Here is a 14,742-nt window from a genome sequence, read left to right as displayed (position 1 = left end):
TGGTGCTCCACACATTTTTTTTTCTTTATAGATGGGCTGCTTTTTTGACTAAGGGAGGCAAAGAAGTAAGACTACTGCGACTCTAAGCGAGCAGAACCACTAAGAGCCCCACACGACCGAGTGAAGGTCTGGGCCACCTCAGCTGGCAAAGAACACTACCAGGTAAGGTACTGGGCAGGGGCCAGGGGAGCATGCAACAGCAATGAGATGAGCAAAGTCAAAAACAGCAGGTATGACCTTGCAACCAGAAGCAGGAGGGATTTCCTTTTGTGGTACCATGTATATATACATAATATTTATTTTCTATTTCCGTTCTTCCCTGCCCCCACCTCTTTCCATTACGATTATGGTATGTTGCTTAAATTTACCTCTGGGTTTACGGAGTGGAAAAGGCATTGCAGAACTGCAGAAGAAATGGATATGACTTGGGGAGGGGGGCCTAGACTTGGACATGTTTGCAGTAACTGACAAGCTTTTGAGTTGTCTCCCTCTAGGGAAAGACTCAGCGGGGGTTGAATTATGCATCATGTTAGAATGACATTTTTTTTAGACATGACTACCCTCCACGTGTCTTCAGTTTTCTTTATAATACTGCCTGCCGTATTACAGAGTCATTTGTTAACTCATTATCCCCTCACCAGAGTGTAAGTGATTTAAGGGCTTTTGCTCACTCCTGTCATCTGGCACATGGGAAGCACTCAACAGCTACTGAATATATGAATGAATGAATGAATGAATGAATGAATGAATGAATGAATGAATGAAGAGAGAACCTGTTCAGGATCTATTTCTATTTGTTTTTTTTTTTAATGTTTGTTTATTTATTTTGAGAGAGAGAGAATCCCACACAAGTGACATGGAGATCCATCTCACAAACAGTGAGATCATGAGCTGGGCTGAAATCAAGAGTCGGATGCTTCCCCGACTGAGCAACCCAGACACCCCTATTTCTAACACTACTTGGACTTCCTCTAAGGGAATGACCTCCCTTCCATTGTGTTCAGCTTCGGTGACAGGGACCCAGGTACCTGCCTCCTAATATGGAAGGCAAAGGGTCTCTGGAGGCACCCAGACCTTGTGCTTGTCCCAGCGGCACCAGGTGGCAGACACATCACCTAAGCTTCAAGAATCGATTTCTCGGGGCACCTGGGTGGCTCAGTCGGTCAAGCGTCCAACTTTAGCTCAGGTCATGATCTCGCGGTTCATGGTTTTGAATCCCACATCAGGCTCTGTGCTGACAGCTCAGAGCCTGGAGCCTGCTTTGGATTCTGTGTCTCCCTCTCTCTCTGTCCCTCAAAAATAAATAATAACCATTAAAAAATTTTTTAAAAAAGAAAGAAAGAAAAAATAATTGATTTCTCTATCCTGGGACTTTGACTCTTGAGTGACTAAAGGGCAGGAGGAATGGTTCTTCACTCATTCCCAGGGGTGGCATTATACCTTCCTACTACACGCCTTTCTTGGCTTCTTGCATGTTGTTCCTTGCTTCCCAGGAACAACCCTGACTGCCATCCATTTCCCAGACTGGTCCTCTAGCCATTTTCAACTCTGGGTACACCTAACATCCTTCCAATAAATTCTCTTTTTGCTGAAGCGGGTCAGTCAGTTTCTGTTGCTTCTCAACAAAAATCAAAACAAAACACTGTTACAGAAAGCACAGAAATAAGCTGGTTGTATGTACAGGGTTGCATAGGGTTGTACAGGGTTGGAGGAGACCTCACCTACCTTCCTTCCAACTGAACCACACTGCTTTTTTTTTTTTTGCAGATTCTTGTTAAATCTTTGACCACGTGTGTACATGTTGCAAACTGTTGCAATCACGGTCTATGTTCTAGGTTGGATTATGTACCCTGTACAGGTACCAAAATCCTAACCCCCAGGAGTGTCAAAGTAACCTTATTTGGAAATAAGGTCTTAGTAGACGATCATGTCAGGAGGAGATTATTAGGGTGGGCCCTAATTCAATGGCATGGAGAAAGCCATAGTGGCATAAAGACTGAAACAAAGACAATACATCTACATGCCAAGGCACAAGGTACCCAAGACAAGAAGCTAGGATGGGCCGGCAGGGATTCCCGGGCCCTGCCCTCGGAAGGAACCAGCGTGCCAACGCTTTCATCTGACTTTCACCTCTAGTACTGAGACAAAAGATTTCTGCTATTGAAGGCACCCAGTCCAGGGTACTTTGTTACAGCAGCCTTAGCAAACTGATACAACATACATGATTTTATTTTCTATTTTTTTCTCACTTTAAAATTGCGGTTGTCGCTTCTCACGTTGTTTGTTTTCCTACTTACGATGTGAAGTGTGTTGAGGTCGTGGCCTAAGCAGCACCCCGACCCACGATCCCAGCGTAACGGCACATTCCCGTGGCTTCCACTTCAGGGCCATCACGGTGCTGTAAACGCTGTGTGCATGTAGCTTTCTCGCTCCTTTTGGAAAACTTTCCCAAAACACATCACCAGATGTGGATGACCGGATCAGAGGGAACGAACACGAGGCCTGGGGCTGAGCGGCTTCGCAGAAGGAGGACAATGGATGCACTTTGTCTCCAAGGGCACACAAGGGAATGCGTTTTGAATTCTGAATGGGAAGAATGCTGACACAAGGAAAAGGAAAAGAAGGGAATTCGAGGCAAAGGGGGCACCGTGAGTAGCGCGAAGGGAGTGTGAAAGCCCAGAGCGGATGCAGGCACGCTGGATGGCAAACGCTGGCAGGAGAAGGGACAGAAACAGACGGAAGGAGAGACGCGGGTTTACAAAAGCCAACACGCTTGTTTAAGGAACCGGGACTTGATTCCAATGGTGGGAAAGAGCCGAAAGCGAACAGTGACTCTGACTAGAGAGTGTATGAGAGCCTGGCCTGAGGAGGTGACGGGGTGGCCGTGAGGGCTGAAGAGGCGACGGGGTGGCCATGAGGGGAAGGGTTAAGGAGCCTGAGGAGCAAGGTGACCCTGAGAACCAGCGGACAGGACCTAGTGACTCCACAAGGAGGGGAGCAAAGACTCCCGGGTGTCCAGACCACGGAGCTGAGAGGTTGACCCAGGCACGAGATGTTCACCAATTTCTACAACCTCCACCTGCAAACCCCCCTGGACCCCTCCCGGTATATGTGACACGAGTTCGAAACCATGGCAACACAATCAGGGCAGGAGCACTTCCTCACCATTCACCGACCCTCTGACCTCTCACCACCCGGCGTGGCCCTCCTGGGACGCGGTCCTCGACAACTTCTGTGTCGGAATCCATCAGCGAACTTCCCGTCACATTTCTGGTCGCTAGCCATCGTCCTCTTCGACCTGTCCTCAGAAACGACTCCCTCGCCCAGGGAGTTCACGCCTCCTTGGTCTCTCTCCCTTCGCCCACCCACCCGTGTTTCCTCTCCTCGTCTCCCTGGGATTTCAGTTCTTCAGGTGACGCCCTCAGCCTTCTCCAAGTCCGTTCAAACCCGTCCTCTTTGTACGGCTTCGGGGGTGTGCCGTCGCGCGGAGGACTTGGCTGCGGCGGGGCGGTGGCCCCGCTCGGCTTCCCACCACCCGGCTTCCGCTCTCCTGCCCTCCACACGACACTCACTCCTAACGGTGAGACAGGAAGCCCTGCCGCTGGGGCCGTCATCCTCGGTGTCTGCTGCACTTGTTTAAGGGGTCAGCACAGTTCAGTGGTTTTTAAAAAGGAACCTCTTGGCATTGCAAGTTCTATCTGTAGATTCAAATCCCAACCCCGCCCCTTCCTGGTGAGCAACTCAGGGCGGTTTACCCAAGGATACGCGGGCTTTTTTATCTGGAAAACGAGGACAGTAAGAGCAGCTGGCGAGGCAGGTAATTGCGCAGAGCAATGAGCCGCTACAGCTCAGCACACGGCCAGGCTGCCCCCCGGTGAGTCTCCGCTGAACGTGAGCTCTAGTCACACTGGTCCAGGGCACAGCAGGCCACGCCACCATGCGACCGGCTGGCCGCACGGACACAAGTATCAGTGTGGGGGAGGATTTCCTTTCTTAAGAACATAAACATCATTCTGAGGACACGTCGGACCAGTTCAAGTCGCCAAGTACTGACTGGGTAAGTCCTGAGAGCATATTAACTACTACATTAGGTGGGCTTTTCTCTGCTGTTCAGAGGGGCGTCAGTGGATCTCAGACATCCAGAAAGAGCTTCGGAAGGGTTGCGACACACGCCCGGGACTCCATGCTTAGCTCTCCACCCGCAGGCACTCACGCACACAGACACGACAGGAGCAAACTTGTAGCACGGGGTCGCCTGATGGCACGGCACGCCCGGCCTGGATGGCTGACGACGCCCCCGGGCCCACGTGGGTGGCTGCAGACGAGCCCTCCTCACTCCCAGGCGCACGCCACCCCGGCCCAGAGGGACAGCGGAGAGGGGCGCCATCCGGCGGGCACCTCGGAGTCCCGGGGAGCGGTCCAACCGAGGACGCCACCCCGGTTTCTGAGAGGGGGGCCCCCGAACAGGGCGGGCCCGGGAGACTCACCGTTGGACGCTCGCATCTGCCGCCGGCGCCCCACACGGTCCAGTCCGATGGGGGTGCTCTGGGAGAAGGTGAAGGGCCGGAACCGGGCCGAAACCGCCTTGTAGGGCAGCACCTGGTGAGCTGGCACGGGAGGCCTGGCTGCCGGCTGCAAAAGGAAAGCAGAGGGCTGTGAGGAGGTGCCAGGAAGTGGCACCTTTCGCAGGCTCTTCACACACACGGCTGTGAGCAGCTCGGCGTCGTCACTGGGAGCCGCTCACAGAGGGGAGGGGAAGCGCCTTCTCCAAGTCGTGTCACGAGCCTCAGGCCGCACCGCGGGGTTCGGCTGCCACGACTTACCCCAAGATTTTCAAAACCCGGTATCGACTCACGCGCTGCCTCTCACGCCAGCGACACACCGAGGGGTGACACTCAGGAAGAGCAAAGCGTCCAAGAGGACAAGCAGATTTAGGAAGGGGTGGCCTCTCGCACAGAGGCGGGGTCACAAGGAAGACGTCTTCCCGGCAGAGCCGCCAGGGGCGGCCGGTGCCCAAGACCAAGTCTGGACGACACGCTCGGACTGGCGAGCCCGTCAGACGCTGCCACCACAGGCGCCAGGTCTCGTGGAACCCGAGTCTTCCTCACCTGAGCTGTCGTGACAGTTGAGCTTTGTTTAAAAGAGAGCTGGTTCTCCACAAATCGACCCGGTCTCTTTAGAAGGGCCTATGTCCCCTGTTGATCTTCCACAGGCACCATCCCTATAACTAAATCGGAGGCCAAGTCGGTTTAGGCCTTCCTGAGGTCATCTTAGGACTTTCCCACCCAACTCCCCAAATGAGCCTACAGCGCGTAAAGTTATCTCACCGCGTTCCTTCGTGATGCTCCAAAGTGAGATAATCTCTAAGCGCTTTGGATTTTCCCCACACTGCGTTTCGAGCTGAGAGAGATTATAGTTTGCTTTGGTTCAGAATTACTTCCTAGCGCGGGACACGTCTTCCCACAAGAAGTTCACGGTATTCTTCCACTTCATTTTTTTACCTTACGAATTCAATTCAGTTTAACGCAATTAAACAAGAGGTATTTGAGCGCTTGCTAGAAACAAGGCATTGGGATGGGCTTTATAGGGAGAAGTTCAACATAAAATCCAATACCAACACAGGCTTTCCCTTTTAAGAGAATTTCGAGTTTTTTACAGTATCAGCTAGCAAGCTCAAAAAGTGAAACCGGGCACACACTCATATACTGTTCTGGGAATCCGTGACCACATCTCAGCAAATACGTTTGCTGAATGTTATCCTGAACAGGCCTTTATTTAAATGTTTTGTAGCCGCAAAGTGCTCTTTGGGTAACTGATAAATACTTCTAATCTATTGGTAAAGAGCACAAAATTGGTGGAAAAAAGTATTTCCTTAGCTCCTAAAAAACCGACTCCTTATCTTCTTCTTATCCTTACATTTTAACACTGGAGGACACTTCCCCTTTCGACAACTTCTTCCATGAAGCTCACTAAATGTGCAATGCTACCATTCCCCTTATTAAAGTCTCGGGTCATTTAGAACCAACAGCAAACCAGTTTCACATATTGTTGGAGACTCCAGGAGAGACAGGAGATTAGTAAAAGCCATCCACATGCCAGATTGTTAGTTTAATTCACGCGTGTTTGCAAAGTCAGGAAGAAAGGCTGGGAGTCTATCCTCCTTGAGCAGAGAGGAGAAAGAAAAGCAGCAGCCTGGTTAGTTAGTCTGCAGCAGAGAACAAAGGCCAGGAAGCTGGAGGCCTCTGCTAGCTTTGGCAGAAGCACACCAGATCTTACTTGGGTCAGAAGACTCTCTATTTCCTCTGTCTGGCTGTTCCCATAGAAGCTGACCCCGCCTATCACAGAGATGGGGCGTCTTCTCCGGCTGCCTTTGGGACAGCCCACGGCAGGGTTCTGGTCTGCAGGGTCCATGGAGGCCGTGTTTGGCTGCTGGTCCCCATCCACAGTGTCCTCTTTCTGGGGGTCCACAGCAATGGAGTCTTCAGGAATAGAGAGACTTCGGTTGGCCAACTGGCCATAGTCGGAGAGCGGTCGGGGCCTTGACCTTCTGCCAGAACCCCACTTCCTCCTGGTGATCCTCTGAGCCTCTGTCCTTTCTTCATCCCGTGATGAGCCCCGCCTCCAGGATTCCTCAGCCACAACCTTTTCAAATGCGAACAAGTTAGGTGAGCACCAATGTCCAGGAAGGTGTTGGAAAAGAACAAGCTATGGGCTCCCTCCCATCCTCTTTAGCCTTGCCTCAAGGCTTTCTTGATCTATTTGTTTATTTTAAGGAGTTATTTGTGTAACAGAAAGACGTAACTGAGACAGACGTGCCTTAAAATGAGCACGACTTTCACCTTTCACTGCAGGCTGAGCTAAGACCGTAATTCAAATAGTGATGTATGGTGACCAATGAGCTACTGCAAAAGATATTAAGAAACTAAGTACCACTGTGAGTTACTAGAAAGAACTTTCAACTGTGGTGTCACCCAAAATACACATACCAATGGCACAGGGAAGTGCAGGAGCCCAGAAGGAGAAAGGAATGCGGAACACGTTAGGTGCTACTCTAAGGTATTTTCCTGCAATAATCTTTAAAAACAGAAGGTGCTTTAATAAGATTAAGTCTGGGCTGTTAAGGCCTGACATTCAGTAAGTTAAGTCTGATGGAGAGAGCAATGACCCGGGATTCAAAGAACCAGATCAGGCTACTAACTAGCTGTGTGATCTGGGACAAACAAGGAATGACTAACCTTTCAGGACTAGACAGTCCCACAGCTGGAGAGTCTGTGGTCCTAAATTAGCCACTACTTTCAAATTGTTCCAATACCTTTTTCAGAGGCAATGCAATGTACCAGAAGAGGAACTATGAGCTTGGAAATGGGCAGCCTTCTGTGTGAGTCAGGCGGGGCCACTTGCTACCTTTGTGACCTCAGGCCAGTTACTTAAGGTCTGGGGATTTGGTTCGGCAACGGTTCACTGGGGAACAATGGGTCCTTGTGTGGGGGAAATGCTGTGACAGCCCTTATCAGCCACAGTTAATTATTGCTGTTAAAAAAGCAGTGTGTGGAGTAACCATCCCCAGGCTGAGCCCTGCCAGGGGATAACCTCTGTCTCAGCAGACCCCTCAAAGCCGGGTCAGAGGAGAGTTGCTGCACAGCCCATGGGAGGGAGAGTGCAGCCGACTCTGGTCACACGCCTGTGAGCCTAGACACCTTCAGTTCTCCTACCCCTGGTCATTATGTAAAAAAGATATAAACAATACAGACAGACAAGGGCACGTGGCAGAGATGTCACTCAAGGGCAGGCAGAAAAGGCCTCCCTGGCCTAGAGACCTCCAGCAGAACTGTCCCGGCGCAGCCCGGCCCTGCCCTGAGGACCAGCCCAGGAGGTCAGCTGCTGCCCAATCAGTGGCAACTAAGGCCTTAAATATAGACGTTCCCTAAGATCATACACAGTTGACTTTTGGGCAACACAGGGGTTACAAGTAACGACCCCCACCCCAGCACCACCACCTACCGTGCAAGTCAAAAATCGGCTTGTAACTTTCGGCTTCCCTAAAACTTAACTACCAATAGCCCACTGTTGGCTGGAAGTCTTACTGATAACAGTTGATTAACACATATTTGGTATGTGTATTATATACTATGTTTTTATAATAATGTAACCTAAAGAAAAAGATACGAAGAAAATCATAAAGAAAATATTTATGGTATTACACTGTATTCATAAAAAAGAAAAAACAAGGCACACATAAGTGGTCCTGCACAGTTCACACCTGTGTTGTTCAAGGGGCCGCTGTACTATGAAAAATCTGATAGGGCGCCTGGGTGGCTCAGTCGTTAAGCATCTGACTCTTGGTTTCCGCCCACGTCATGATCTCACGGTTTGGTTCCCGAGTTCAAGCCCTGCATTGGGCTCTGCGCTGACAGCGCGGAGCCTGCTTGGGATCCTCTGTCTCCCTCTCTCTGCTCCTCTCCCCCAACATAAATAAATGTTACAAAAAATTTAAAGAAAAATCTGATGAAAAGCAAAGAGAGCAGAAAGAGATTTATGGACACTCTACTCCACCACCATCATTTTTCAGATCAGGAAAACCAAAACCCAGGGAAGTTAAGTGACTTGCCCAGGGCCACACGGCCAATCAGCAGCAACAGAGACACTGAAATGTGGGCCTCATAATTTGTGTAATAATTTGCGTAATTGTGCAAATTTGCATAAGTGTGCATAATTGTGCAAAATTTTCCCACTGTACCAAGTTACCTCTGCTCAAAAGCTAATGAGTACTAGCAATCACTGCTTACCTTGCTACCTGCTGATTCTGACTACCTGAACTTCATGTTTAAATCAAGTCACCGCAGAGGGGTCCAGAGTGCACCACTGTGGCATGAAAACTGTTCTGAGCTGAAGGCATTTAAGAATAGGCTTCCCCCCCCGCCCCCCGAACTCTCTTATCTCCCTGAAAGCAGAGGTCCCAAAAGAACTCAGCAGTCGGGGCACGTGGGTGGCTCAGTGAGTTAAGCGTCCGACTTCAGCTCAGGTCATGAATTCGTAGTTCATGGGGTTGGAGCCCCGCATCAGGCTCTGGGCTGACAGCCCGGAGCCTGGAGCCCGCTTCAGAGTCTGTGTCTCCCTCTCTCTCTGCCCCTCCCCAGCTCATGCTCTGTCTCTCTCTCCCTCAAAAAATAAATAAACATTAAAAAAAAAAAAAAAAAAAGAAAAGAACTCAGTAGTCATAAATCCATTGTCTTGGGATAGGATTTTCTTTCTTCTAACCAGGGAAGATGTGACTCTTACCAGCTGAGAGGAAAAGTCTCAGCAGACGTTGCCACAAAAGTATCAGACCTCCCGTTTGCTCTCCCACAGGCCCCTTTATCTTTCCTAAATCACTGGGTTTCCCATAAGTGCCCTCTCCAGCTCCCCTGGCCCTCATAAGAGGGGATATATACCTCCATCTCTAACCACTTGCTGGAGTCACTTTTTCCTGTGAACTCCCACTGGTTCACATGAAGAAAAACCCGTCTTTTCTCTTGCTACTGTCTTTTGTCAGTCAGTTTAATTCCACGCTCCCCACGTAGTAAGCCTAAGGGGGCGGGGGGGCGGGTCTTTCCTCTCTGACACTACACCAAGGGAAAATATGAGAAATCATGAAACACTATTATTTTTTTCACTGCATATGAAAAACAGGATTATTATGGAGAGTTTAACTACACTATTAAACCAAATGGCACAATTTAAGCACACAAGAATTAAAAGGTTCAGAAACAAGGTGTTAGAAAGGTCCAGAAGCAAAACAAAATTACAGGCAATGAGTAGTCTGGCTGGTGACAAGTCTACATGTGGTTTTTTGGTTTGTTTGTTTTGGGGGGATTTTTTTTGTTGGGTTGGTTTTTTTTGTTGTTGTTTTTTTTTTTTTTGCACTTATGCAACATGTGACATGCCTCACTGAAGCTTTGCTAATGCAGACAGGAAAACAAGGAAATGGGCGTAGGAAAACAAGAGGTTGTCTTAGTTGTTCAGGTAAGAAATCCTTCTGAGACCAAAACACACTCCAGGAAGTGAGGAGGCTGGATAAAAGCAGGTATGCTCAAAGCAGGAAATGACAGAGCAGGAGACGTGCCAGGGATGATCCCTTTAACACGTACCGCCTCAAGTGTCAGCTACTGCTCCCACGGGGGTGGGGGGTGGGGGGGTGGGGGGCGGGGCACAGGATATACCTAAGAACAGCGATTCTACTAGAACTATTTCTGCAGTCCCACCGAAGAGATAAAAGGAGAAACCAGCCTTTCTACATGGCATTGCAAAAATTAGTTAACAGGACAATATATACAATTGAAACGTCCCCTTTACTCCTAGCAAGAGGGAGAGACAGTGATCTTTAGCCAGAAGAGACTTACATCCCTTGTAAAAACAAATTTGAGCTTTGATGCATGTTTTAAAACTGAATCTCCTTTTGGCAAAGTCTGTGTACTTCCGAAATAGACCGAGGTGCATTCCAGGGAACACGGTTTGACTGTGATCACAGGATCATACCTGCAACTACAAACCCCCGCCACCGCCACCACCGCCAACATTCCCCGACAAGTTACAACCTACCCCAGACTCCGCCACAGCTGGTGGTGGCCTACAGACACACTGAAGGAACAAGCAGTTGACCATATCCGTGCTGTCTCAGATTCTTTCTGGCCTTTAAGACGTGACAGTGACGGTGCTGAGCGGCCATGCCAGAGGTATGCCCACCGCGGCTTCTCACAGTCCAGCAGCCCAGCAGCCGGAGCTTCAGATCAATCCAGGGCTCCAAGCTTGATTGGCCAATTCACACCCAAGTCATAAGCCTTTGTAAACAAACTCTGCAGTGGAGTGGCTGACCTTTTAACTCTTGCTTCTCTGGACAGTTGTAAAGTACTTTCCCTACTCAGGAGCCCTGCATTTTTTTCTTCCCACACAAGGTTCCTTCCTTTGCTTCCCAAAAGTAAAAAGCCAAGGTAGATCTTAATACCTCCAGTGAGATACTTCAAAACATTTTTTGAAACTACAGTGAGAGTAAATGATTAACACAGGAAAAAGACTGGCACAAAAAACCCTGATGTCACATATATATCCATTTAGAAGCTTGGTCTAAAGGGAGTATATAGGATTAAATAGCAAGAGTTGTGGGTTGAATTCTGCCCTCCCCTCTCATAACAGGTATGTTGAAGCCCCAACCCCCAGTACCTGTGAATATGATCTCTTTTTTAAAAAAATTTTTAAGGGGGCGCCTGGGTGGCTCAGTTAAGCGTCTGACTTCGGCTCAGGTCACGATCTCACGGTCCATGAGTTCGAGCCCTGCATCGGGCTCTGTGCTAATGGTCACAGCCTGGACCCTGCTTCGGATTCTGTGTCTCCCTCTCTCTCTGCCCCTCCCCTGCTCATGCTCTGTCTCTCTCTGTCTCAAAAATAAATAAAACATTAAAAAGAATTTTTAAGTTTATTTTGAGAGAGAGTGCAAGCGGGGAGTGAGGCAGAGAGAGAAGGAGAAAGAAAATCCCAAGCAGGCTCCGTGCTGTCAGCACAGAGCCCGATGTGGGGCTCGATCCCATAAAACGTGAGATGATGACCTGAGCCGAAATCAAGGGTGGGACACTCAACCAACTGAGCCACGCAGTCTTCGGAGATGTGATCGACTTAAAATGAAGAAGTACTGGATTAGGCGAGCGCTAAGCCAACGGCTGCTGTCCTTAGAAAAGAGGGAAATTTAGACACAAAGCAGAAAGGAAAGAAAGTTCTAGGAGGACAGAAGCCGAGATCAGAGTGGTGCATCTATAAGCCAAGAAACTCCAAGCACTGCCAGCAAACACCTGAGCTGGAAGAGGCCAGAACGGAACCCAGACCTCTGGCCTGTCTGACAATGAGAATAAAAGCCTACTGTTTTGAGCCATCTAGTTGCTGGAAATTTGTTACAGTCGCCTTAGGAAACTAATACGGCAAACTGATTCAGAAGAAAATACTACAAGCAGGGAAATTTAGATGCTTTGAGAAGATGGAAAAAAAACTAAAGCAGAGCTTTCACACTGGACGAGCCAAAAGTGTTCTCAAGACGCATACTAATACAATCAGCAAGCCTCCCACGTTTTCACAGGTTCTCAGTGCCCCGAACACCACGGGGAATTCAGGTACAGCTACGGAGCTGGAGGTGGGACGAGAACACATCTCGACAACTCGTGCTGCAAGGCAGTAACGACAGATGTGGCTCTTGACCACCAAGATGTGCCAGAACTACACCCGGCATGTGTTCCCTTACTTAATCCCCACCGCCACACCGCGAGTTAGAACTACTCATGACATCCTACCGATTCAGACGTTGGAGCGATGACGTGCTCTGGTTGACAGAGCCAAGGGAGAGCGGCCCCGTTTAACAACCAGTCTGTCTGACTTCAAAATCTCCGTCCGTTCCACTCTGTATCTCTGCGTCCCTGGCATATGCTTGTACGGAAGGAAAATAGAACTTGGTAGGTCTTCCTACCCTCAGCTGTAGGGCTTCTTGGAATGCAGGGGTGGGAGCTGGGGGGAATGACAGGAAGGGAAGCTCTGTAAGTGCCCCTGCCATCTGGGGAAAGCTGGAGACCCCTTCCCCAATGACATGCATAAAATAAAAATATAAAGTAAGCTCATTACTTTGAAATATAATTATCAAAATATTAAAAGGATTGATATAATAGTATAGACAAAACACAGGGATTAAGAGTACTGAATAGGGGTGCCTGGGTGGCTCAGTTGTTTGAGCGTCCAACTCCTGATTTCAGCTCACGTCATGATCTCACGAGTTTGTGGGACCAAGCCCGGCATCGGGCTCTGCACTGACAGCACGGAGCCTGCTTGGGAATCTCCCTTTTTCCGCACCTCCCCCACGTGCACTCTCTCTCTTTCTCTAACCGTCTCTCTGTGCACCTTCCCTGCTTTCACTCACTCTCTCTCAAAAAATAAGTTGATAAACTTAAGAAAGAAAGAGTCTTAGCAATAGGTCTAATAACTGCCACCCTTTGGAAATACTGTTGAATAAGCGAAGAGATTTAAAGACATCAGCGATATGAAAAAGATCTGTGGTTTCTAGGAGTGACAAAATCACAGGTGTTGATAAAATCGCTCTGGTTTGATGCCTACATTCATAATTTAAGGAAATGCTACACTTCACCTACAGGGGAGTGAAATTAAAGCCCCTACTCCCAAATTTCTGCTGACAGAGCCCTGGGATGAACTGAGGTTCAAAACTCTCCGTTTACATAGTCTCACTTAAGACTAGTCTATAGCACCAGCTCTGGGCTCCAACTCCACAGAAGCATAACTTTGGGCCTTATATATTACAAATTTAAAAAGTGTTCTCTCAGGGGTGCCTGGGTGGCTCAGTCCATTGAGCAACCGACTCTTGATTTCAGCTCAGGTCATGATCTCACAATCGTGAGATGGATCCTTGCGCTGGGTGTGGATCCTGCTTGGGATTCATTCTCATTCTCTCTTTCTCTCTCTGCCCCTCCCCCACTCACATGTGTGTGCGCATGTACGCACACGATCTCTTTGATAAATAAATAAATAAATGGCATCTCACCATTTAAAGCTATATGTCACTAATTTCCCTTAAATGATGTCACTTAATTTCCCTTAAATTAATGTATCATAATAAAAAGGATTTTCCATAGGCTTTTTTTTTTCCTTTTTTTCTAGTATGGGTGTTTTATCTGGATTATAGAGTGCTTGGAATGGGATGGGTTATAAGTATATGTCCTACGATTCTAAGTGAGGGCGGGAACTCATAGGATCCCAGATCAGCTACAACTTTTTAAGGAGCTCAAAGTAAGAACAAGAAAATCTTTACATATTTAGAAAGAAGTCTGAGCACTAATGACATTCTTCTCTTTTTGTTAAAACACTAAAAAGACAATGTTTTAGTTACTTAGAAATCGTAAATTTGTATTTCTAATCTACCTAAAATTCTATTTTCAGGTTAGTAAAGAAGGCATTGTTATACCCATTTTGGAGACGAGAACCCAGTTCACAGAGAAGGCACCAGATTTAATGAAAGACAGGGAATGTGAGAGATCAGGCACTTCGTTCAATTTCATCTTTGCAAGGCCAGCACTAGACATGACGTGCCCCCCGTTTACGGATATAAGGAAAACGCAGTACGGTTTATTGCAAAAACTCTCAGCAGCAACTTGCACAAACACCGGACCTCAGTAACATTGCTCCATAAAAAGCCTCGGTGTGCTTATCACCTTTACATCTCTCCACTTCCGGATGCTGCTTCCCCTCGCACTTCCTCTCTGGGCTGCTGGTGGGTCCTCATCAGTGTGTGCACATGCCCGTTTCCCCAGACTCTTCCTGTCTGCCGCTTCCTCCCGCTTCCCGTATCACATCTCACCTTTACTCTTGTTCTCAGCTCCACTCCCTTCTCTCTCCTCGTTGCCCACACTTGTCCCTTAAACTGATCACATACGGAACGCAAACACTGTGGTTTTGTTTGACTTCCTGAATCATGTTTGGTTTCTTCTCCTGAATTTTTAGAACGAGTGGGTGGAATAATCTTTCTTTCTCCAAAGCTTCCTTTTCTTTTACAGACCTTGCTGGTGGTGGCGGTGTGTGTGTGTGTGGGGGGGGGCAGGGGCTGTACTAGCTTTAAGGGGATGGCGGGGACCGTACCAGCCGTACAGGGATGGCGGGGACTGTTTTAGCATTACGGAGGTGGCAGGGACTGTTCTAGCGTTACAGGGATGGCAGGGACTGGAC

The 14,742-nt window shown here is 48.5% G+C and overlaps 1 protein-coding gene across 5 annotated transcripts in view; it reads right to left on the bottom strand.

Moving 5' to 3' along the window:
* Positions 1-14,742, bottom strand: part of SPATA13 (spermatogenesis associated 13) — a 346,879-nt gene that overhangs the window by 48,112 nt on the left and 284,025 nt on the right. For 3 of the 5 annotated variants that reach the window (XM_086715132.1, XM_086715136.1, XM_086715128.1), the window contains 2 exons: positions 6,277-6,642; positions 4,488-4,632 (listed from right to left, as the gene is read on the bottom strand). In XM_086715132.1, the coding sequence (XP_086571258.1) occupies positions 4,488-4,632; positions 6,277-6,642 (511 nt within the window). Of the gene's footprint in view, positions 1-4,487; positions 4,633-6,276; positions 6,643-10,578; positions 11,055-14,742 lie in introns of those variants that run through there. The other 2 variants (XM_086715144.1, XM_086715139.1) reach the window with 2 other exon arrangements.

Source organism: Puma concolor, chromosome A1 (assembly GCF_028749965.1).
Source record: "Puma concolor isolate L17-30 chromosome A1, mPumCon1.1.hap2, whole genome shotgun sequence".
In the NCBI taxonomy this organism is placed as follows: domain Eukaryota; kingdom Metazoa; phylum Chordata; class Mammalia; order Carnivora; family Felidae; genus Puma; species Puma concolor.
This window is presented reverse-complemented; position numbering and strand designations above follow the sequence as displayed.